General features: G+C 41.2%; 1 protein-coding gene across 4 annotated transcripts in view; it reads left to right on the forward strand.

The window, feature by feature from the left end:
- The window catches only part of KLHL29 (kelch like family member 29), a 388,396-nt gene that overhangs the window by 250,173 nt on the left and 115,360 nt on the right, over positions 1-22,863 (forward strand). For 3 of the 4 annotated variants that reach the window (XM_059842958.1, XM_059842956.1, XM_059842957.1), the window contains one exon: positions 314-862. The exons of the other annotated variant lie outside the window; for it this stretch is intronic. In XM_059842958.1, coding sequence (XP_059698941.1) covers positions 314-862 — 549 coding nt within the window. The remainder of the gene's footprint in view (positions 1-313; positions 863-22,863) is intronic. 4 annotated transcript variants of the gene reach the window in all.

Raw genomic sequence — 22,863 nt, forward strand, 5'->3', positions numbered from 1 at the left:
GAAAGCACAGCAGGGAAAGAGGTTAATTTTCTTGGAAGCGTGTGCTTAAGCTGCATAAAGTGCAAAATACATAAAACCGCAAACATGCCGCATGTCACCTGATGAGTATTTTAACAATTGTGCTCACATCGCTGCAGCAATTTTATGCACTTACTGCTTGGGAAGGGCTCCAGATCCCAAACTGCATTAGGTGTAGTGCAGCGGGGCGTGTCGGTGCCGTCCAGGGGTGCGGGAGGGGAAGGATGAGGGTGTTGATGTCTGTTCTCCCCCATGCCGAGCCCACCGCCATTGCCGGCCTTGCTTCGTGCCACAGGTGCAGCACCCTGGGTCACCACGGTGGCAGCGGGCAGCCAGCCCGCCCTCATCACGCACTCCTACGGGATGACACAGCCGCCCACCTTCAGCCCGGCCGCCAACGTCCAGGCCCCCGTCATCGGCGTCACACCCTCCCTCCCGCCTCACGTCACCCCCCAGCTCCCGCTGATGCCGGGCCACTACCAGCTCCAGCCGCAGCCCTCCCAGCCCCTCAGCAACATGGTGGTCAACCTCCAGAGCCAGCCCTTGTACACCAACAGCCAGCCCCTCAGCATGTCCTCCATGAGCGGTGTGGGCCCAGTGGCCCACCCGGGCCCTGGGGCGGTGGGCAACGGCCACCTGGCCTGCCCCATGCTGCCGCCGCCGCCGCCGGCCCTGCCCTCGGCCGCCCTGCCCAGCAGCGCGCCCGCCACCAACGGGCAGGCGGCCGCCCCGCTGGCCCCCAGCGCGGCCGCGGTGGGCGGCCCGGACAACACTAATGGGGTGCAGATGCTGCGGACGATCGGCGTGGGGAAGTACGAGTTCACGGACCCCTGGCACCCCAAAGGTAAGGCGGGCCAGCTCGGCCCCCTGGGGCGCGCAGCGGGGGCGGGCAGCGGCTGACCCTCGGCGTCCCTGCCGCTCTCTGTGGGCCCGCTGGCTACAGTGGCTGCCTACGCGCTTTTCTAAAATGCAAAGCTTTTGTGAGTTACTGACGACAAAGAGCAACGTGTTAACAGGAGGTACGACAGGCTGTGGGCGAAAAGTAGTGAAAAACAGCTTTCAGGCCCATCAGATAAGCTGGTGTTCCCAAGGGTAAAGCAGCCATCATCCCATGCCTCTCCCTGTGAAATAAGCTCCATGTTTCCATCCACCCACTGTTCTCCTGGCTGCAGTTGTGCATCTGCCACAACAGTGACCTCCTTCTTCAGCCCTTGACTTCTCTCCCTGCTCTGGTAGGAGCTCAGGCCAAACACAAGTCAAAGCTGACTGCAGCTGAACAGCCCAACATGTTCAGCGTTAAGGGGAAAACTCTTCATTACCAGCTTCATTGGGCTCAAATGCTGCAAAACACATGACTGAAAAGGCATGAGCATTCTGAGAGGTGACCTTTTCTGAGGAGCACTTTGTAAATGAGCCCATCTACCAGGTCATAGTGGAGTGTTATTTCCTAGAGTCTTACCCCCGACACTTCAAACCTACCAACGCTCTGTGTTCCAAGTTTCTAATTGCATTTGGAGAGTTTTCCCTTCCTCCCTTACGAATCACGACTGGGCCACATGTACAGGTAAAGCAAAATGGAGCTTCCAAAAATATTAATGCAGACCTATCAGCAAAATCAATTAAATTGATTTTGTAAAAAAAACAGCACCTTCATTAAGTCTGTGATATATTATGTATGCATTTCTATTCAGATACAATCCTTGTGTAAATTATTTATTTGCCACAAGCTATTAAGTTCTGTTGTGTAGCTCTGAATTAAAGACAAGGAATCTCTATTAAAAATGATTAGTCCAATAACTCTTCCTGCTCTTTACATAAATTGTACTTTGGTATGTGTAAACCCTTACCAAAGTTTCCTTGAAAAGGAGCTCAGATACAATCTCAGCAGAACTTTTCTAAAACTAGATATTCGCATTGCTTTTAAGTTTCCAACCCCAAACCTCTATGGTGAGGGCTCTTGCTGGATAATGAGCTTCTGAATTTTTTTTTGAGCTCTCTCTAGATGGGCCTTAAATGACACTGGCCCAGTTGGATAGCTAAAAAATAACCAACAATTATAAGAGTATTGTTAATTCTTTCCCTTTAAAAAAGAAGAAAAAAGCCCAAAGTCCACAAAAGCAATTTGTCAAGTCACGTTTGTAAGTTACAAACCATTGATTTTGTAGAAGGAGAAAGGGGAGAGATTTATACTCTATCCTGGTAGACTGAGTTCTGCTGGATGTCTCTCTCCTCCATAGGAGCTATTTGTCTTCTAAGAGACATCATCTCCACTTCCCATAGCCACCTATCCCAATTTTCTGCACTGGGTACTCAGATGCATGATGAAATTAACGCAATTTAAAGGATTACTTGGTGTCACTGGAGACATGTGCAAATATACAATACAAGGGAAAACACATAAGCTTAAACCACTTTCTCGGCAGTAATTTGATCACATATCTGAGCCCTAGTGACACTAACCTAGTGAGACAAATGAGCATGTCAGTGACTGCACACTTGAGGTTAGGAATACTCCTAAATGCCTCGCATACTTGGGGCCAGCAGCATGAGCTGTTATTTACTCTTCCTCCATCAATTAACCTTCAGCAGATCTCTGGCTAGCAGATGAAGTAAACTTCAAATCAAAGCCTAAGTAAAAAGATCGTAAAATATTTAATCAGTCTTTAATATTTGATTTACAAATTCTTAGTCAGCCTTCTTGCTTAACCTGCTGTAACCCTGGTCTAGCCTAATAGTCTGAGCACCCCAGAGACCAGTCAGCCTAGGAGATGTTCATTAAGGTGCAGAGCAGAGTTCCTCACTGGAAGATGCCAGGCATGCCAGACCTAGATCTGCTCCTGTATTTGGAAATTCCTGTACCTAGGAGAAGGATCATAAGAAGAATACTAAAACAACCAGTATTTCTAATCCATGGCAATTGCTGACACATTAGCCATACTGTACTTCACAAACTGCAGGCTAGACAACTGTTTTTCCAGGGATTAGGGAGCTTCTCTGTGACCACCAGCTATTGAGTTATTCCCATTGTGGTTAAAAGCAAACAAACGGAACAGAATGAAGTATGCATATACAAATGTCTCATAAGCAGGACCTATTTTATAAAGTAATCCCTTCCTCTGTTTCCAACCTAAAAAGCCCTTACATCTAAAGCTGTAATTCTTCATGACACACCTGAAGTCAGAGAAGATATATGTTGGATTTGCTTGTTTTGAACGAGAGAGAAACAGTCAGGAAAGAGGAGACAACTGGGTGCTGAACCAGACCTTAAAATCTCACTAGAGTAAGATTCTTAATATAAATTCCGTGAGTTTCAATGTGGCTTGATTATCCAATTATTTTATGTTTTAGTTTCTGCCCTCAGGGATTTCAGTCTTGAAAGCCTGACTGATTTCACAGTCTTACATGGTAGATACCTTTCTCTCCAATAATGAATGGAAACTAGAAGACAGTATTAAGCTGTTCAAATATACAAGTTCAAACTAGTTCCCTACAAGTTTCATTTCAATATTCTTTCTCTTTCTTGGGGAGCCTTGGCCAGTATTATAATAAGGGCCACTGCTAATGGCCTTGAGATCTATCTCATTAGCCTGTGGAGCTCTGAATTATTATTTCACTTGACAATCCAGTCTTGTCCAGGTTTGAATAATTGCCCAACTATCCCTTAAGTAAAAGAACAGTTCTTTCTGGTTAATGTGATAGGGTTTCGTATATTTTTAGATTTTCTTAGGGAGCTGATTTGAAACATTATGTTTTATTTCCCATAATTATCTTTCCTTTGGCTGTGTACGTGTATGGGCCATTTTATATTGTGTTCATGCAGAACTAGGTTTCTTCCTCAGCTGTTTCTAAATACACATAAACAAATAAGTTGCCAAAAGTTAAAGGCACTGCTGTCTTATTTGCAATAGGTCAAGAGATCTCACATGACTGAAAGAGTCATTTCCATGGCTCTGCAAAAAATGCATTTTGATAACAAGAACCATGATATAAAACAGATATATCATTTCCAGTGTTACAGCTAATTTTTACCTAATTCCATTGAAACTATTTGTAAGAAAAATTGTGCATGGATTAGAGGATCTTCTTGGTCAGAATGGGTTATGTTCTTTAAACAGAAGTTAACTTTAGCTACATGATCTATTTACTTAGTGAATTTGTAAAGTTGTTACATTAGACAGAAATAGTTTCAAAGGAATTACTGTTTTTAGCAATGTATGAAGAACTGTAGAGCTGCCTTGTGAAATGCATGGGTCTTTTACCATACACAATGAACGGGAGTTTTGGGAGGCATCTGCTTTGACCTGTAGTTTCCCTTTGGATAGGATTAGTGCCAAATACTCGTAGCTGACTTCTAAACCCATGACACCTTAACACAGAGATGTAAGCAACTATTTTAGGACAGAAGTCGCCCTTGTTTTCCATCCATGTCCTAAATCTTGCTCTATAAGCTAAAGTGCCAGAGCAATTGATAACAGCAGAATATTCAGAAACATAAAGATGTTGATTGTAAATGTATTCTGTGAAAATCTGCTGCAGTCCTCATATCAAAATTTTTACGTGGCTTCTTCAGAAAATACAGAGTTGCAAAGAATATTCAAACTGATTTTCAGGATCTTCAGGCTACATGATGTGGCCAGCACAAATTGTCACTTGTGCAATGTGCCTGCAGGGAAGAGAGAAAATCATCTCTTCAATTTCTGACACGAGGTACCAGTGTCCTGTGCTATGGCACAGTGGCAGAGACCAATGTCAATGTGCCTGCCAATCTAACTGAGCCATACATAGCAGAATTAATCAGTCTGATGAAGACTGGAAGAGATTGGTTTCCTTGCAGAAACTGAGTAACTGAGATGTAGTCCTTGTCTGTCTCCTGGAGCAATATGCATCCTGATATTCAAGACTTGTTAATCCAAAACTGAGTCCTTGGTGGACACCTATGATATCATGTAGAACATAAACATTCCAGCTTGGACTCTGAGATCTATTACACATTTGGAAATACACTCCCTTCATAAATTTTATATACTTTGAAGCATAGTTTCTAACACAAAAAATGAGGAAAATATAGTACTTTATTTCTGTACCTACTCCTGCAGTGTAAAATTAACTATGGACATCATGGGGTTTAATTTGTGGATGTTAATAGAAAATACTGATGTTCGTTTCCATAGTATTTGTGTTCTATAATTCTTTGGTTTGCAGTCCTTAACTAGTGGGAAAAGAAAGCAGATGCTAATTAGTGTTCAGAGTGTAATGACTGTAGAAACATAACAATATCAGAAATAAAATCTGAATGTTAATCCTTGTAACACTAATTTCTTAGCACTTCATTTTCAAGCATCAGCAAATAGCATGAACTGAACAATAACAAAACTACAAAGGAATACTGTTGCATCATCACTTATTGATTGCACCTTTCACACTTGACTTTATTGCATTGGAATTCTCATTAGGCCTCAGACAATATTTACTTTCCTTAATCATGAATTGTAACAAGGCAGAGTACAACATTTTGTCAATAACTATCAACTTTTTCTTCAGAAAAGACTGAATTTTCAAAGGGATTTCAGCTTGACCTGCATTTCTGTGAGTGCACGTACTTTCAGACAGGAATGCTGGGGGGTGGAGAGTGTTTAAATTCTTCATGTAACCAAGCATTTGTTATTTTAGTAACATTAGTTAGAGGATATTGTGTGATGAAGATTCTAGAAACCTTCTTTTCTATTCTCTGCCCCCCACCAGAATACATGGCCTGTGTAACCTTAGGAAAATCTCTTAAGGTAGAGAGATAAACAGATTATTAAAATTATAGATACAAAATGACATGTAAAATTGCATGGTGTGTCTGTGTACATGTATATACATATATATGGGTATGTATCCACATAGTTGTAGGGAAGGAAAGCTACAATAGCAATAGCTGCATTCTCTCCAATTGTTTGTAGCAGAGTTAGGTTAGCATGCGAGTGTTAGCACTGTGCATGTCTCTTACTGTGTTTTCCTTAGAACAGTGGTGGTTTCTGGGATGGCCTAACTGGTACCAAGGCACAGATGAGATGGTCATTTGTAAGCTGAACTTGGTAATGATGCATAAGAGTTCACAGAATCACAGAATGGTTGAAGTTGGAAGGGGCCTTTGGAGGTTTTTTGGTCCAGCCCCCTTGCCAAGCATGGCCATTTAGAGCTGTTTGCCCAGGACAGCACCCAGATGACTTCTGAATATCTGCAAGGATGGAGACTGCACAAAGCCCCTGAGCAAGTGTCAGTGACCCCCACTCAAGTAACATGTTTCACAGGAGGAGCTTTCTGTGTTTCAATCTGTGCCCAGTGCCTCTGGTTCTGACAAGTGAGGATCATGAAAGAAGCCTGGCTCCAGCCTTTTTGCACCCTCCCTTCAGGTGCAATTTATAAACATTCATGTAATTTCAATTTATATACATTGATGGGATCCCGCTGAGCCTCCTTCTCTTTTCCACGCTGAACAGCCCCAGCTGTCTCAACCTATACTCCTGGGAGAGGTTCTCCAGTCCCTTCTTCATCTTCATGGTTCTTTGCTGAACTCTTCAAGTATGTCTATCTTGTATTGAGGAGCCCAGAACTGGACTTGTCACTTGAAGTGAGTCCTCAGCAGTGCTGAGTAGAGAAGCAGGGCCACCTCCTATGATCCCATAGCAATATTTGGCCTAATGCAGCCAGCCCAAAATACCTCTGGCCTTCTTAGCTGCAAGAGTACGCTGCTGGCTTATGTTATAGCTTGCTCATGCACAGTAATAGACTTAAAGTGAACAGGTCCTCTAAAATCAAATTTTTATCAATATTAGTTACCATCTTCTTTGATTAAAATAATCTTAACAGGACTGAGAAGTTGATGAGAGTATCTAAGCCATCACTTGAGTGAAAATGAAATACTTTCCCCTTTCTGTGGTCCAAGCAGGGTATTTTTCGTAATTCCTGTCCTTTTAATGTCACTGTCGGTCAGGTCATGAAAGTCAGAGATTAACTGCACTGGAGTCAAAGAGGACTTGTAATCATCCTAGAACATTGCCTTGCTAAACATACAGCATAAAAAAGATGATTGAATTATCTTTTGATTGACATCTCTCAGTATGTCAGTGACTTGAGATTTCATATTTCAACTGGAGGAGGATCTCCTCAGCACCACCAATATTTTACGTGGGTTATCATAAAAAAAAAAAAATTGGGCATTGACGAAGTGAGTCAAAACTGAACCTGCTTTTAAAAGTCATCTGGTCCCTGCTGCTATTTTTTGTACGTCTTTTTTTTTAAATAAATGTCAGATTTGCAACTGTAGTTTATGTGTTGAAAATACAGAGCTGAAGAGCTTTCATTTTACTGTTGCATTATATTATGTCATCATTTGCAGATCCACCTAGTTAATTAGACAGTGATACATTTGAAGTTGTCTTGAATTCCTTCCCACTCTCTAGTTTTAAGTTTACTTAGAATGTGGTTTTGTACCAAATATAGTTTTGTCCATGACAGTGGCCATCAAATGCATTCAACATAAGCCTGAGAGGCGGCAGAGTTCTGTTGAATTACTATTTTCTCTCCCGTCCACACAACGCTGTATTCACAAGGTGCAAAATTCCTCAGGAGCTGGATGATAACCAAAATCTAGGATCTCTTTTGGCACAGAATACGTAAGTGGCAACTTTTTATAAATACAGACCAAATTTTCAGGCAGGCTGCCTATCCATCCATGTATCCATCCATGTATCCCTCCATGTATCCATCCTTCCAAATACTGTTCCAGCAATCCATTGCAGTTAGCTGGAACTGCATTTGGATGTTCTAAAAGTTATTAATTGTCCAACATACTTGCAGAGTTGCCATTCTCCTTTCAGAGCTCATGTTTAATATCTCGTTTCTCTGACCTTGTCTTCCCTTGGTCATCTGTCTTGTTCAGCTCTTGACACATATGTAGGTGCAGCTTTGTCTGCATCCATCCGTTTGGGTGAAACAGGAAACATACCAGTTCCCTTTCACTCCGTCCTCCTGTGCCTGGAGCCACTGTAAAGCTACCTTTCCTGAGCATTTTATTTGCTCCACAAGTTTGGATTTTCCCAAAATTTCCCACTAAGATTTCTTCTTCTTCACAGCAGCATAATTCCACTTCTTTTGATATCATGACTTAAAATGTGGACAGTCAAGTTGTAGCTGCTACAGTGTCAGCATAGAATGGGGACTTCACCCTCAGTCCAAACTCAAAAAACTAGGTCCATCCAGTGCCAGACTGTGCATTTATGTATGTACATAAATGTTCCCAAAATGGGCTATTCTGTGACCTCTGGAGATCTCCAGAGAAGCAGATTTATTAAATTGCAAATGAGTTTTGGTTTCCTTACAAGAAAGTGGAAATGCCTTTTTTTTTTTTTTTTTTCAAATCAGCAGTCCTCCATGGAGCAGTGTCTAAATTCTGAATGAAAAAGAATAATTTCTGTCTCACTGCATTCAGAATGAGAATTATTCTGTCCCATGTTAAATTAAAAAAATCTGAACAAATTTGTGAAATGCAAACATTTCCAAATAGTGACTTTTCTTACCCTGCTGAGCCTTGAGATTGCTAATGATAAGCTCCACTGTCCCATAGCAAGGCAGGCTTTAAGTCATGGTCAATAATAACAGCTGTAATAATAATAATAATATGGGATTACCTAACACCTCGAATCTTCTGAAAAATATCATTGGGGATGAAATCATCAGGAGGAAGAGGGTAGATAAGCTTGCAGAAATGATTACTCATAAACAAAACTTCCACCCTCTAGATATGCAAATAAAAGCAGCCTGAAGTTTTGTCCTAATAAATTCAGAAAATTACAGTATTAACTGTTTTATGTACATACTGCTGTACTGGAAAAATCTCTGGGCTGCAAAAAAACCTGTAAGTTCAAGAGAAATACTTGACCAGGACTGTTTAAGTCAGAAGCATTAGCCTAGAGAAGGTGCCAAGATGCTTACTCAAGTTTGCACCATATGACTATGCAATACTTAGAACAGAATGGAGGGTTTGCTTCAAGACTTTGTGCATTATATTTTGCACAGTTTTGCTCATTGGCATTACTCAAAATAAATAAAAATGTAGGATTAAAGAGAACATTGTGGTTTTTATTCATGATTCCTCTGATGTTTCAGAAGGAGAAAAAATGTGTTTTGCTCATCAACCTGCAGATGGAAGTATTTGGATGAGGATGAGGAAGATGGTACAAAAAAAGACAACTTCAACTAAAATAAAAGAAGTCTTAAGAGCAGATGTGGGCTGACACTCCTGTTCAGACTGACTGATTTATAGAGTATCCAAATCCAGTATAAAACCCAACTCTTCAGTGTGACCTTTTCTTTGTGAAGGAAGAGGGAAATATTCCTTTCATCCCCAAGCCGTGGTTCCTTTAAACCAAGGATCATTTTGCACAAAACACTACCATCCTGTGGAAAACAGAAGAAGGAGCAGTGGTAGTAGATTCCCATTGCTTGTAACCTAGGAAATAAAAGATTCTGCTCTTTGCCTTTTCCAGCATGCTGTGTGAACTTTGTTACAGATGTGGATTCTCTAGATGGCTGAATTTGCTGTGTTAAGATGTTTTTCTTCTATCTTCATGATATTCTCTTATCATGGCCATACTGTGCCATTTTAAGGACAACAATTTTCTTTGAGCATTTTGTTTGTTCTTCTTTAGGATGGTTAGAGCTCTGATTAGGAACCCCTGTTGAATCTCCAAATAGAGAGGCACTCTTTAGGAGCATTTTAGAAGAATTTTTTCTAGATGGATACATGCAGCAGGAATCACTCAAGTAATTTCAGGTTTAGACAGATGCAGATATTTTAACATCTATATGTAAAGAACCATCACACTCCATAGAAATACATAAGTCTCTTTCATTTGTAGAAATGTATCAAGAACATTGACTCATATTCCTTCAGCTCCAGAATAACAAACTCTTCATTGCATGTTACTTGCTGGAACAGTACAAGCAAATTTGATGTCTTTTCCAAGGAGCAGCTGTATAAGGACAGTCAAATCTTCTCACGAGCAGAAATTCACATTTCAAGAAGAGCCTATCTGTGAAAAGGCCACACCAATAATAATTTCTTCCTTGAGAAATTAAATTAATTTGATAACCCTTTGCTAGAGTCTCATGTCTTTGGATAAGCCACCACTACTTTATTCTTTAATTTTTTTCTTTCTCTCAAAACTGCCATATGGGTAAACCTTGTGCAGTTAGTCTCAATGTTATCAGTCAGAGCTGCCTTAATTCACTCACTTTTGGGGAGATAAAGTGGTGCTGAGAACACCTCTTGGCTTTAAGGATAAACTCAACCAAGAATTTTACTAAAGCCAGGAAATTATTTTATCACGTATTGTTGTCCAAATTTGTGGATGTTGAGGTGGTAGATTCAGTATTTCAGAAAGTTTTGGTATCTCCTGAGACTGGAGTCCTCTTTTTGTGTTGTAAAGAAAGTAGAGAAGGGCTGTTTATGTACTGAAGATATATGTAACTGTCTAGAAATTATGTGTTAACATATTTAGAAGACAAATTTCATGGATAGGGTCAAGAGTTTCAGCAGACTGACAGCTCAGCATGAACATAGCTCCTCTGTCAGAGGAGCTGCCATATAACAATGTACAATTTTAATTAAATTATTTTACTGTCTTTGTATTAAGAGAGCATTTTGATAATGTTGGTTCAAATTACCTAAAATTGATACAGTATTTGCCTATTGAGTGGAGTAAACAAGCACATCAAGCCCCTCTTTTTGATCAATATGGCTTTCCTCTTCTACCTGTGGAGAGCTACTTCTGGATGTGATACATGCAGTCATTTACCAAGCATCATTTCATTAGCACCACTAAAGCCAATTTGGGCATATATTGTCAACAGTTTTGATTCAGGATTTGTTGAACTTCTGCTTGCACTGTTACCTCACACAATTTCCAGTGCTGTCTTACACTGTTTAAAATACTAAGGCCTGCTAAGAGGGTTAATGCTGAGAGAGAGGCTTATATACCTCATTGAGGAGCCATCATTGCAGCAGTGTGGTGTCCCGCAGGGGGCTTAAGCTTTTCTTTCAGCAGTGACTCAGAAAAGGACAAGAGCCGTGTTCGGGTTTCCACCAGCGCTCAGTCTTTCCTCAAAGGCTTCCTCAGTAATTCCCAGCTAATCACGGTCCTCATCAGCCTGTGTAATGTGCTCATCACACGCTCATTTTCAGCTTTTGATTTGGCCTGGCTGTCTGCTGGGGAAGGTCTGCTGGTAGAAGTCTCCAAGTGCATGAGCAAGTGAGCTCTAAGTGTTACTAATAAAAAATCCTTTAATCCACTTTAACAATGATAAATTGGAACTGAGAACTCCTCTTACTTTACAGATACATTCAGTTCAGAATTTCACTTAAGTCAGGAAATCATTTTATGGGCAAGAGAAAAGTCCTAAATACCCTGATGTGGATGATGGAAATGAAAGGCCAGGTGCTTAATTGCTCTTACTGTATCTGAAGCACCTACTGATGACTGAAGCTTGACATGGCTGGTTCATAAAAAATTCACTAGTCTTTGCCATTATTTTTGTTCTTAATTTACTGTGGAATTTCCCTTTTTATTTTCCCCATCTTGTAGCTGGTACATGACGAAAGAAAATAACTGATCTGGGCCACAGAAGTTCAGATTGAGCAAAGATCTGTCTAAAATGTACTTCTCTGGATTTAGATGGATTTGCTACATTGTCTTGGTAGTAAGTACCCAACTCCTAAAATCTATATTGTTATCCACCTGCTACCCTATGTTTGCTTCTATGTGAAAGAACATAGCATGATTAGACACAATCAAAAATAAAGTCTCTTTATTCTTCTTCTTTCCCAGAAGCATGGGAGTTTGTACTAAGGACTCATCCACCATGGTTTGTGCCTCTTGTAATCCCTACAGATCTCTGTTTCAGTAGCCCAAACACAGCTCACTGCAGTGTTAGACCAGGCTCAAAGCAGAGTGCGGGCAGCAGGAGGGCTCTTGGAGGGATGTTCACCCTACCTGTCCTTATTGTGGGGCTCCTTGCTGGGACACCTCAGGTACCTCCTCCATGCCATCATCTTACGTGACCTGGTCAGGCTTCCGGAGGCAATTCACATCCCAGGACCTGATTTCCAGGCATCCATCCATTATCTGGCAGGAAATGTAGGCTTATTGTTTCATGTCTGATTTTGAAAATCTGGCCCCAGCAGCAGGTTTCTGTGCATCACTGTACTAACATCTGGCTTTTACTGGCTTGGCAGACTGTCTGTATCATTAAGTAGAACGAAACTATTCACTGATATGGACGGAGATGATCCTGCATCAGTTTCCAAAAGGACAGTAGGGCTATTGGCAAATTAAATAGTTGAAGAAATTCTCCATCTCTCTTCCTTTTCATGATGTATCAGGGACTAAAATTGAGGGGAAAGCAGAAAACAAACTAATGTGAGTGTAATTCCCAAATTTCAATCTTCTGTATATTATGGGTCATTACCCGTTAATTTGCTAAATGGCAGTTTCCTATGAAAGAAAAGTTTTGTTTAGCTGTATAATGATGACAGATGATGTAATTAGTATCATCCTTGCACTGAGAATGATAAAAGCATTTCTTTTGTGTGTCACTGCTTTTAGACAGTATAATATCAAAAATGATAACAGTGTGAAAATTGGACCAGCCGCCTTCGTTTTGTGCACGTAGAATACCTCAGTAATATGATACAAGTAATGACAGGTACTTTGCCATGTATTCATTTTCTCCACTCTCTAGCCTTTATTTCACAGCAAAATTAAAGCACAGCACTAAGCAGACCAGACGTGCCTAAATGCAGACCCATCTGATGAGCCTGTAAACGGCCAGTGTCCCTTTACTATTGCTGCTTATGATAATTAAGCAATTGCAAACAGGGTTTTTGAGGGAGAACACTGAATCATTTTTCAGTTAAAGAAGTTGGGGGCTATTTTAATTTCAGGCCACATTTGTTGCTTGAATTAGTTTTAATTATATTCTGTATAAGAACTTGCCCCATATCCTGGTCTTGATAGTGGTAGATATTCTCATTTAAATATAAATAAATGCCAAACTTATTTAACATGGAAAAGTGACTACTGTGACTGTGTAGTAACAATTTTCTCTTTGTTGCCATGGTTTGGATTTTTATATAAGCTTTGCAAATATAATAAACCTAATGGAGCTCTTCATCCAAGGAAATGGGTATATTCAAGAAAATAAATTACATTTTGCAAGCTAATGAGCTCTACTAATTGTGTTTATCCTTGTGAATTAATACAATTTAAGCAAATCTATCCCCCAAAATCAAGCATTTGATTGCATTTTAGCTGCGTGGAAATCAGAACATCCGAATCAAATCTGAGTTTACTGGATATCCAAGGGGTAGGGGGAAGGTTAATTTTCATTGACTTGTGCAGCTGGCACTAGATGCTAGTAAAGTAGGTAAAGTTAGATTTTGTAAGTTCTGACTTTTGTTTGCTCTTTTTTTATCCAACTGCTTCCCACACAGGCAGAATTCCCAGCAAAGACTTCTGTGTACTAAATCCCATGTAATACAGCAGCAGGCATGAACAAGTCATGGTAATTAGCCCACATGCCCACAGGACAGGATAATGGAAGACAGAAAAAGGGAATAACAGTTGTACTTTCTAAAAGACAGCTTGTCTTCATCCACTTTCCTCTCTCCCTCCCTTTTCTCACACTTCCCTTTGCCAACATTGGATTTCTTTTTTTTTTTTTTTCTTCCTATAAACAGGTTTTTATTTCAGAGAGGCATTTTGGGAGATTCAGGACAGATTAGATAACTCTCAGTATATTTTGGCAGATTTTAGGTTACTCTCCCACTTGGCTTCTTGGAAGGATTTCAGAGAGTAGAGCAAATGGTCAGTTTGAACTCTTGAAACTCTGCAAATACTCTCAAAAACTCTCAAGCAAACTGCATTGGTCAGCAGGAAGACGCAGGCAGGTGCTGGCCAGAAGGTTTGTGCTTGAGGAGGGTGACAGCAGCTGTCAGCAATGTCCCTTATGGAGGCAGTTCAGCTTGCCACGTGTTGGGTTGCTGCCATTTTTAACACCGTGAGCAAATGCATGCCTGAGATGAAGTCTGAGCCTGGCTGACTGCACTTCCTTAGTCCTGACTGCTTTTTTATCCTGCCAGATCATTTTCAGCACTGATGCAGGAGTCCCAGCAGTTAACAACCGTCACAGATTCTTCAGATAGAGCTAGTGTGAGATCAGAGCTCTCCTGTTTCTCAGCAGCAGGCTCCTATTCACTTAAAACTGGGATTGAGAAGCAAGGCCAGCCTTCCTTTCTCAGCTTGTGAAAAAGTAGCATCTTAAATATGGATAGTAGACACAGAACAGGCTCAGAAGTGAAGCTGTTGGTTTGTTTATTGCAGCTTAGTTAAGAGCCAGGCTGATCTTTCCTTGACTGCACTGAACAAAAGATACTTCTTCCGTCTCTGGTATTCAAGTACTGAGAAGGGCTGTTAGGATCTGTCTTCTAGAAATTTTCAATTAATTGCATTTGTGTAGTGAGAAGAGCACAGCTCCTCAGCATTGATGCAGTCGTACTGTTACAAAGATACTTAGAGTGACTTCTTGTAGATGAGTGACAAGCTTCACTCATAAGAGTGGCACCAATATGTTTGTTGATATAAAACAGTGATTTTAGAAAGTTTGACAGTAAACACAGCAGTGGTAAACAAAATCTGGTGACAAGATACACTTGATTATTTACTGTAGAGAGAACGGGGTCAGACAAAATTGTCAGGGAGACCCTGTCCTTCAGTCATGAGGATCAGAAAGGACTCACTTACATTCTAAACTCCTTTTCAGAGCAGAATTTAGGTGCTGCTGGATCCAGACTTAGTCCCAGCAGTTTGTGTCTTAAAATCTGTGTGCAACCAATCCTTTGTATCATGTAGCTAAGTTTTCGAAGTTTAGCATGCTATTAATCACTTACCAGGAACTTCTTATGGCAGGAAATCTTTCCATTTTGAGGAGTAACCTTGAGACGTGTCCCTACCCAAGGGGAGATCCTGGTGTGCAGCCTGCTGCCAAGCAGGGGAGCTCAGCAGGCCCAGGGCTTTCCACTATTTATGGAGCATGATAATTGTCTCATAGTCATATTTGCATACCAACCACACGTGTTAACTTCTCCCAAATTTTCCTTGAGTCAGACCTTGTTCAACACTGTAGTTAGGTGGGTGCACTACTCAGATCAGCCCTTGGCTGTTGTGTTATCTGTGTCCACTTTGAGCTGGATACAGCCACCATGACCAGACACATCCATGATGACCCCACTGGTGGTTTTCACTCGAAGAGAATTGGAGAAAATAAAGGTCAGGTTGGGGGAAGGGGGGAAGCACACTGTCATAGGAATAAAGAAGAAGAATTGAGAATGATAGTATGAGCACACTGGAATAATAACTTCAGGGTAAAAAAATATCTAGTAAAAGAAATAGAATTTGTATAAGTAAGCCTTGATGCATAGAGCTATTTTGGATTCCATAAATGCCAGGCTCCTCAAGGAGGCATTGACATAGGCCACAGTAACTTCAGGGATGCATGCAGATAGATACATAACTATAGGGTCCCAAAGTACACATTAATGAAACTATTATCTTGTCAATGATTCAGAGTGCAGAGCTATCTTTAGCAGAAGTTACTCTGATTTTTCATAAGTGAACATGGAATTTAGTGACATTTTTATTATTTGACATCACATCACTGTTGAAAAGTAAAGAGGAAGCCAGAAGAAAGATAAAGTACAAAAAGCTTTACATGAAAAATATTGCTCGCCTCTGATGGAAACTGCAGGCAGCTAGGAGAAAAGAATCTGGAGCTTTTTCAGTTCTTGGCATTGAAAGATTTTGATAGGAGCAGTTTAAAAGTTATGTGTTGCAGCAAAACTTCATCTCAGAAATGAGTATGGCTGTGATGACATGATAGCTTTGGGCTTCTGACTTACTGCACAGACCCCTGCATATCAGTGAGAGTTAAAATCAAAGTGAAACCTCTGTTTTGAACTTCCTTTTTCTGCAGCATTTGAGCAGATCCTCAGCTTTCATGTCTCACCGCGTGGGGTTCTAGAGGTCACTTCTCGAGCCCCATTGACCCCATGCAGATTTATTGTGGAATTGTTTCAGTGAAAACAGAGCTTTGAAGCATCATGCAGGTTGCCTGGTGACTCCCACAAAGTGATGACCACCCCAAGTCTGGGGGAAGAGATACCTGCACAGAGCTGAGCTCTATTATGGGTTATTAAGCTGGGAGAGGTTTGAATGATAGAAGGAGTTCTGGCAGGCTGCTAGCTCTCACCATCTGGGAAAATGGGAATGTTTATTAATAAGAACCTTTGACATGAAATGCATGATATGTGCCCTCTGTGCTAGGCCCATGATTAATAATATTAATTATGGGGAGTTCATTATAGTCTCATGGGGATGTGATATGTAATTCAGCCAGCGTTTCACTGTAAATTTGCATTAATGTCCACTTTAAGTACAGTAGCTATCTATAGCAATGCAGAAGGAGCTGCAGTCAGTATGTACAATAACATAACCTCCTTATTAAATGATGGTAGACTTCTACTTAAAAGAATTATAGATTGTTAACGTTTCTCCTGTTAAATCATTACTGTGTTTGGCAGTGTAATATCTGTTGCAACCTACCTCCTAGTGCTATTAAAACTTTCCTTGGTGGTGGTGGTAGAAGAGTCCAGCTCCTTTCTCCTTTTCTGTGCTGAAAAAGGAACCAAATAATTTTGGAATCCCTTTGGAAGTAGTCTTGATTGCAGTTTCATTAGCAATTAAAAGAGCATGTAACCTAATGGTTTTTCTACCCCAGTCCAGAGAAAGTATGCACAGTGGGCAGCTCTTCAGTTGGTGTAAACCATCAGTGATGTAATGAAAGCAGTGAACCTTCACTGATTTGCGCTGAGAATCTTGCCTGCTCCAAATTGTTCAAACGTATGCCTTCCTAGGGCTGTGCTTTATTGCTAACTTGCTTTCTAATGAAAAAATAGTTCATCTTATTTAGAATTCCTTTTCCCCAATTTGCCTTCCGGGAATCCCTGGTGAAACTGCCTCTATCTGGCCTCAGTTCCTTCTGAGCAACATGTGCTCATTCACTTACCTTCATAAAAATGACCCTTATATACAAACAGGGTTTCTTTTCATCTTTCGGTAGCATCTCAGAAACCAGCAGACACTCAAAGCCACTGCCTTCCTGTAGTGGATCCTGGGAATGGCTGGGAGGACCATAGCTCTGGTGGCCCCAAGTATGTATGGTTTGAAGCAGCTGGGGAAGCAGCTGGTAGCGCTGTGGGAAGCATCATGCAGATGCCAGAAATAGGCTGAAGGACAGAGTCTTCATTAAAAGACTGTATACATATTAAAATATATGAGTATATCAATAGGGATCCAGTCAAACCACGAAGAATAGGAGAGAAGGATACAAACCCAGGTATAGTTTTCTTTTGGAGAAAGCTGCAAAGCTGATGAGATGTTATTCTTATTCATTTGTTTGGATGGCAGTAGGTTTTAGAAATGCAAGGCTAGAGGGGACCTCCTGGGTTTTTGTGCCCCATCTTCTTCAGTCATGGGTAACCTTGTGCAAAACATCTCTTAGGAGAGTCCAAGGATCACTTGCCTTACATTCCAGCGCATACCAGGGGCCACAGTATCCTTCCTCTCTGAAATCTGCCACCTGTAATGAAAGATGGAAATGTACAGCTGTACTGTGCCAAAGGAAGACAGGAGAAAACTCCAGATCATCACCAGCAGCTTTGATCCTTAAGAGTTTTCTGTTTGGGAACTTGTTCAGTTTTGTTGAGTTGCCCACCCAAACCAGAGAGTTGTAAATCAAAGTGGCTTTGCGAGTGCCTGACCTAGAGAACTGGGTAGCAGCCCGCAGCCGTTTGGCACTGAATGATGCAAGTCCACATCCAGCACCTGTTGGACACTAAACACTTTTCTTAGAATCCATGCAGCTGACCAGCTCCTGGGGAAAAGGCAGCAGCTGTTGGGCAAAAGTGGTTAAATATAGGAAATGAAGAATGCCACACCCAACTGGAAAGGAAAAGAGGGAGACAGGAATCTAGCAGCACTGAAAATTCTTATTGGTGAGGAGGCCCCTGCAGTGATCAGGAATTTGAGGAATTTACACCCTCTATTTTCTGTCTTGTCTGTGACTGCACCTACACTCATACACTACATCAGCCTCAGAAAATGCCCAACATAGTTTAGTGCTGACTGTATTAATGAGTGTCATTTCTGAAATGTTTTGGAGGAGCATGTGAGAGCCCTGTCTCTCGCTGCGAGTCACATAGAGTTGCTGAGATATGTTGTCCTTAATTTGACTTGATTCTTTGTAGCACTTTTAATAGCAAAAATGCTGTGAAGAGCTTAAATATGAAGCTATACAGATTTAGCACAGATGGAGTTTGAAAAGGACATTCAACCTTCTCTAATCTTCAACTGAGATCAGCAAGTAAAGCATAAGGAAGGACAACCTGAAAGATAATATTTTTCATTGTGATAATCTGGAGTACTTTAATTTCACTGAGGCATTTACATGGCCCCTTATTGAGGAGTCTGAGTGATCCTTTTGCTTTAGCTGAAGGACTGTTAAGAAGAAGCAGAAAAGCATACCTCTTTTCTTAGCCAACCTTCAAGGTGATGCCAGATATCCTCACAGAGAAAGACAACAGTGTGAAGTCGAGGAGGCTTAGTTGCAGATTGGAAGATTATCCCTGTTCTTTGGATGAACAAAACAAAAGAAAGTAAGAAGAACAGGGAGAAACACTCCTGTTTTGCTTTATTTACCTGCTGCACATGTATGCAAGAGAGTGGCTCAGGACGCACGGGTATCCAAAGCCCCTGGCCCTGGTGTCCCTCTCCATTCCAGAAGGACATCTGGCCAGCACACACTCCCTCTCCTCCCACCCCTTCTCCTTCACACTGGGCTGCAGCAGCTCAAGCTGGCTGAGCCTCTCGTGGTGATGATATCATGCAGCTAAATTAATTCCAAAGCTGGTCATGCTTGGAATTAGTTAGACAGGAGACAAAAAAGGAAGCTGAGAAAGAGGGAAAAATGGACTAGGTGTGAAACACCATGCAAGGAGAAGAAGTAGTGGGTATGGTCCTAAAGGTGCCTTAGGGTTCAGTTTAACACAGAGGGTCTGAGGTGACAGGAGCTCAGCAAGCCTGCACGGATCCCTTATCCCCAGACAGGATTTCGCTAAGTACCTGTTGGCCATTCAGCCCTCCAGAGCTCAAAATAAGTGATCCTTTTCATTTCAAGGGCAACACTTAGATGGGCATGAAGATTCCTCATTTTAATATACTCCATCTCTGTCTTATATACAACCATCTCACTTTACCTCATTCCCTCACTTGCCCTTGCTGTGGAGCATAACCCATGTCCAGGAATGAGCAGTGCTGAGCAAGCATCATGTTCACCATTCACTGCCTCAGCATCTGCTGCAAGTTTGGGCCAATAAATCACAAATGTTGGGAGGAATGGGCCACCTCCTGCTGCATGTCCAGACAGCAGTTCCCACAGTGGGCATCTGATCCTTGACTGAACCTCAAGGCTCTGCCATATGCAAATAGTAGTAATCTCTGGTTTGTTGTTTCTCCAAAGGCAGATGCACCTGCATGTGTCTGTCTGCTTGGAAGCTTAAATAAACCCAGTTGAGGTTTGTTTGCTTTTGCAAGCTTGATTCATCAGCTTGATTTTCAGAATGTGTAAAATACTTCCTCAGAAATAGCTTTCTGCTATCTTTCTCCTAAATTTGCCTTAGAGAAGACTTTTTATAAATATGTAGTTTTTAGTCTTCTGATACAATGGATGCTGGCTGCAAAATGGTGAAAGAGTTGGCTTCTAACTCTGTTTTTTGAGGGTTTTTTTAATCATTTCCAGCATAACAATCTCAGAGACCCCATGAACAATGGAAAAAAAGAGTTATATGGCACACAGTGTAACTCTTAGTGATGGTCCTGTGCAAAACAGGGAGTTGGACTCGATGATCCTTCTGGACCCCTTCCAGCACAGCATATTCTGTGATTCTGTGAACTTTATATGTTGAGCCAGGTATAAGGAAAGGACAGAGAACTTCAGTAAACCATAGTATTTTAGCAGCTTTTATATAAAGCCACTCAGACAAACTTCTATATAATAATCCCTAGCAGCTACATCAGATTTGCAGGCTCTATCTACTTTTGCACCTTTCCTGCAAGTTACCTTGTTTATTTTGTACAGCTGCTCTTTTTTACTGTTGTTGCATTATTTTTGCTTACATACAAATAACTTACAGATAGCATTTATAACACAAAAAGAAAAAAAAAAAAGATGGCTGCACCAAACAGTCTGTGAATTATGAGTGCCTCTCTGGTCCTGCAGCCAAAAATAGTGCTTTTCACTAAAGTTGGTGGACTATATCCTTCCTAAATTGCTGTACCTGATCAAAAGCATTTTCAGAGCCAGGACCCACACTGTTACACAAGACTTCAACTACTTCAAATACAGCAAGCAAAATTATGATTAGGTCCTTGAATCTGTTTCTAAGTGCTGGTCCTAGCTTTTCCAGATACACTGCTAGTGCCTGAGTGGCTCAATGACTGGTCTCCATCTATCATCAGTGGACAAATACATTGCTACAGGACTGGCCATCTTCTCTGTTGATTGGGCAGCAGATTTTAGCACCTGGCCTGAGATAGAAGTGTTTCGTTTGGGATGCTGAGCTACAAGCCTGGTACTTCTTGCAGACTGCCTTGCAGATCTCAGTTTCCTCACCTTATCCATAGTTAAGGGGAAGAGGTGCTTTATGGTTATTTTAGATTTGAAGTTCTTCTTTCGAAATGCAAGGACTTCCATATTTCTATTAGAAGTTATTTGAACAGTTCAGAGGTCCCTTCAAACCTAAATTATTCTGCAGTTCTATGAGTCTAAATTTTTGAAGAGTTCCTTAAAAATAAAATTAGGTGGGGAAAAGCATAACTTTTAACTAGTCACAGAGCTAGTTTAAATCTCTTCTTTGAAAGTTTCCCCAGCTGCTCTCTGAATTGTGCAGTGTGCCCTCTAGGACCCATTTGCTCTGTCTTGGCAAATCAGGTTCTTAGAGATGAAAAAAGTGATGGGAATTTTGGGGGGAAAAGGGGGAGCCTGCTGCCCAGAATCTAATAGACACCCAGAATCTAATAGACACTGCTTTCCTGTGTGAAAGCCCATTAGACTTCCTATGTGTTCCTCTAGGGAGCTTGTTTGATGCTGAAGTCAGTACTACCTGGATCTTTTGGGTTAATTAAGCCCCTCAGACCACACCTACACTAATAAATTAAGGATGTATGTGATGGATCCCTGGTACAGACATCCAGCTGGCACTGAACCCTTCTTCTTAAAATCATGCACTCACCGAGAGAGGGTGCCTGAGTGTTAATGGTCTCTTGGGAATGATCCCTGTCCTGTTAGGAGAATGTTACTTGGCCCAGACCAAAACCACATGAGTGGCAGAGACAACTGAGTTCTAGTGCAGAAGAGTGGTCCCTGGCAAAGGTGAAATTACTAATACAGATGATGTTCAGGGAGCCCAAGCTTACACACACCTATTCATGAGTTCCAAGTAATGGCACAGTCCTCCCTCTTCTCTGTGAATGCTTTTGTGGGTTCTTTCCTCCATTTATGTTTTTTTTTTTTGTTTTGTTTTTCTCCCATATTCACTCTTAAAATGGTTTGGTTTTTGTTCTGTTACAAATTCTGGCCCCTTATTTCATAAGGTCTCTATGATGCTTTCCGTCAAATCTTCCTAATTCATTAGGACTAGGAGTGACAGCATGCTGTTCCCTCAGCCCACATATGGAGAGCATCAGATGGACAACATCCTCTGTAGTACCATCTGCCAGTAGAAAGCTGAACCTTTAACTTCCAATCCTGGCTCTTTGCCCAGATTAAATAATCAAGTGTAGACTGACCACCATGGTTTCTGTGAATCAACCGCTAGAGGGAGGCAGGAGAGACGTAGCTTATTTTATTTTTCAGATTTTGTACTGTACAAAATTTTATATACTTTAACATCCAGTTTTTGTAGTCCTTTTCCATAAAATAAAGCCAGTTTTATACAACCCTCGCTTGTTGCATCCTTACTGGGGCATTGGTTATGGGCTGTTCATCACAGGCACTGTCTCATGGCTTTGTTTTTATGGGGCATATAATAAACTGTCACTGTGTTTGCAGAATATATTGCATCTGAGAGTGGGATGAAATAGTGGATTTTGGGGTTCGTTTCAGCCAGAATTCTCCAACCATTCCTTCTCCATAGCTTTAAGCACAGCAGAAACAGGCAGTCAAACATTGCAATGGCATGTTATTTCATGTAAGGGCTTTTTTTTTCCTACTTTCAAAGCTAAAAAACCACTGCCAGCGGTGGGAATTGATCAAACTGTAACATTTGTGTGCAACACCCTAATAGATGCTATAATGCTGTTAGCCTGGCTTACAACATGGCAGCTAGACAGGCATATTAGCTGCATCCTTTTACATGCAGACCTTGCTGTTAAATCGTGTTTAGCTAATCTTGCCTTAGGGGAAATTGGATTTCAGCCCCTCTCCCAACCTCAAACCCCACTGTAAGATATAAAATTGGTTTTTAGAAGTCTCTTTTTCTCTAAGGCACTTTAATTGGCATAAGGTAGTTGCTCCTATAGAGAGGCTATCGATTAGCATTTTTATTTTGCTATATGTTAAAGCACACTACTTTTAAAAGCGTTTCCTGAGCTACCAGGGCAATAAACCTCACAATAAAAGGCCAGAATG

The sequence above is a fragment of the Haemorhous mexicanus genome, chromosome 3 (assembly GCF_027477595.1).
Source record: "Haemorhous mexicanus isolate bHaeMex1 chromosome 3, bHaeMex1.pri, whole genome shotgun sequence".
Lineage (NCBI taxonomy): Eukaryota > Metazoa > Chordata > Aves > Passeriformes > Fringillidae > Haemorhous > Haemorhous mexicanus.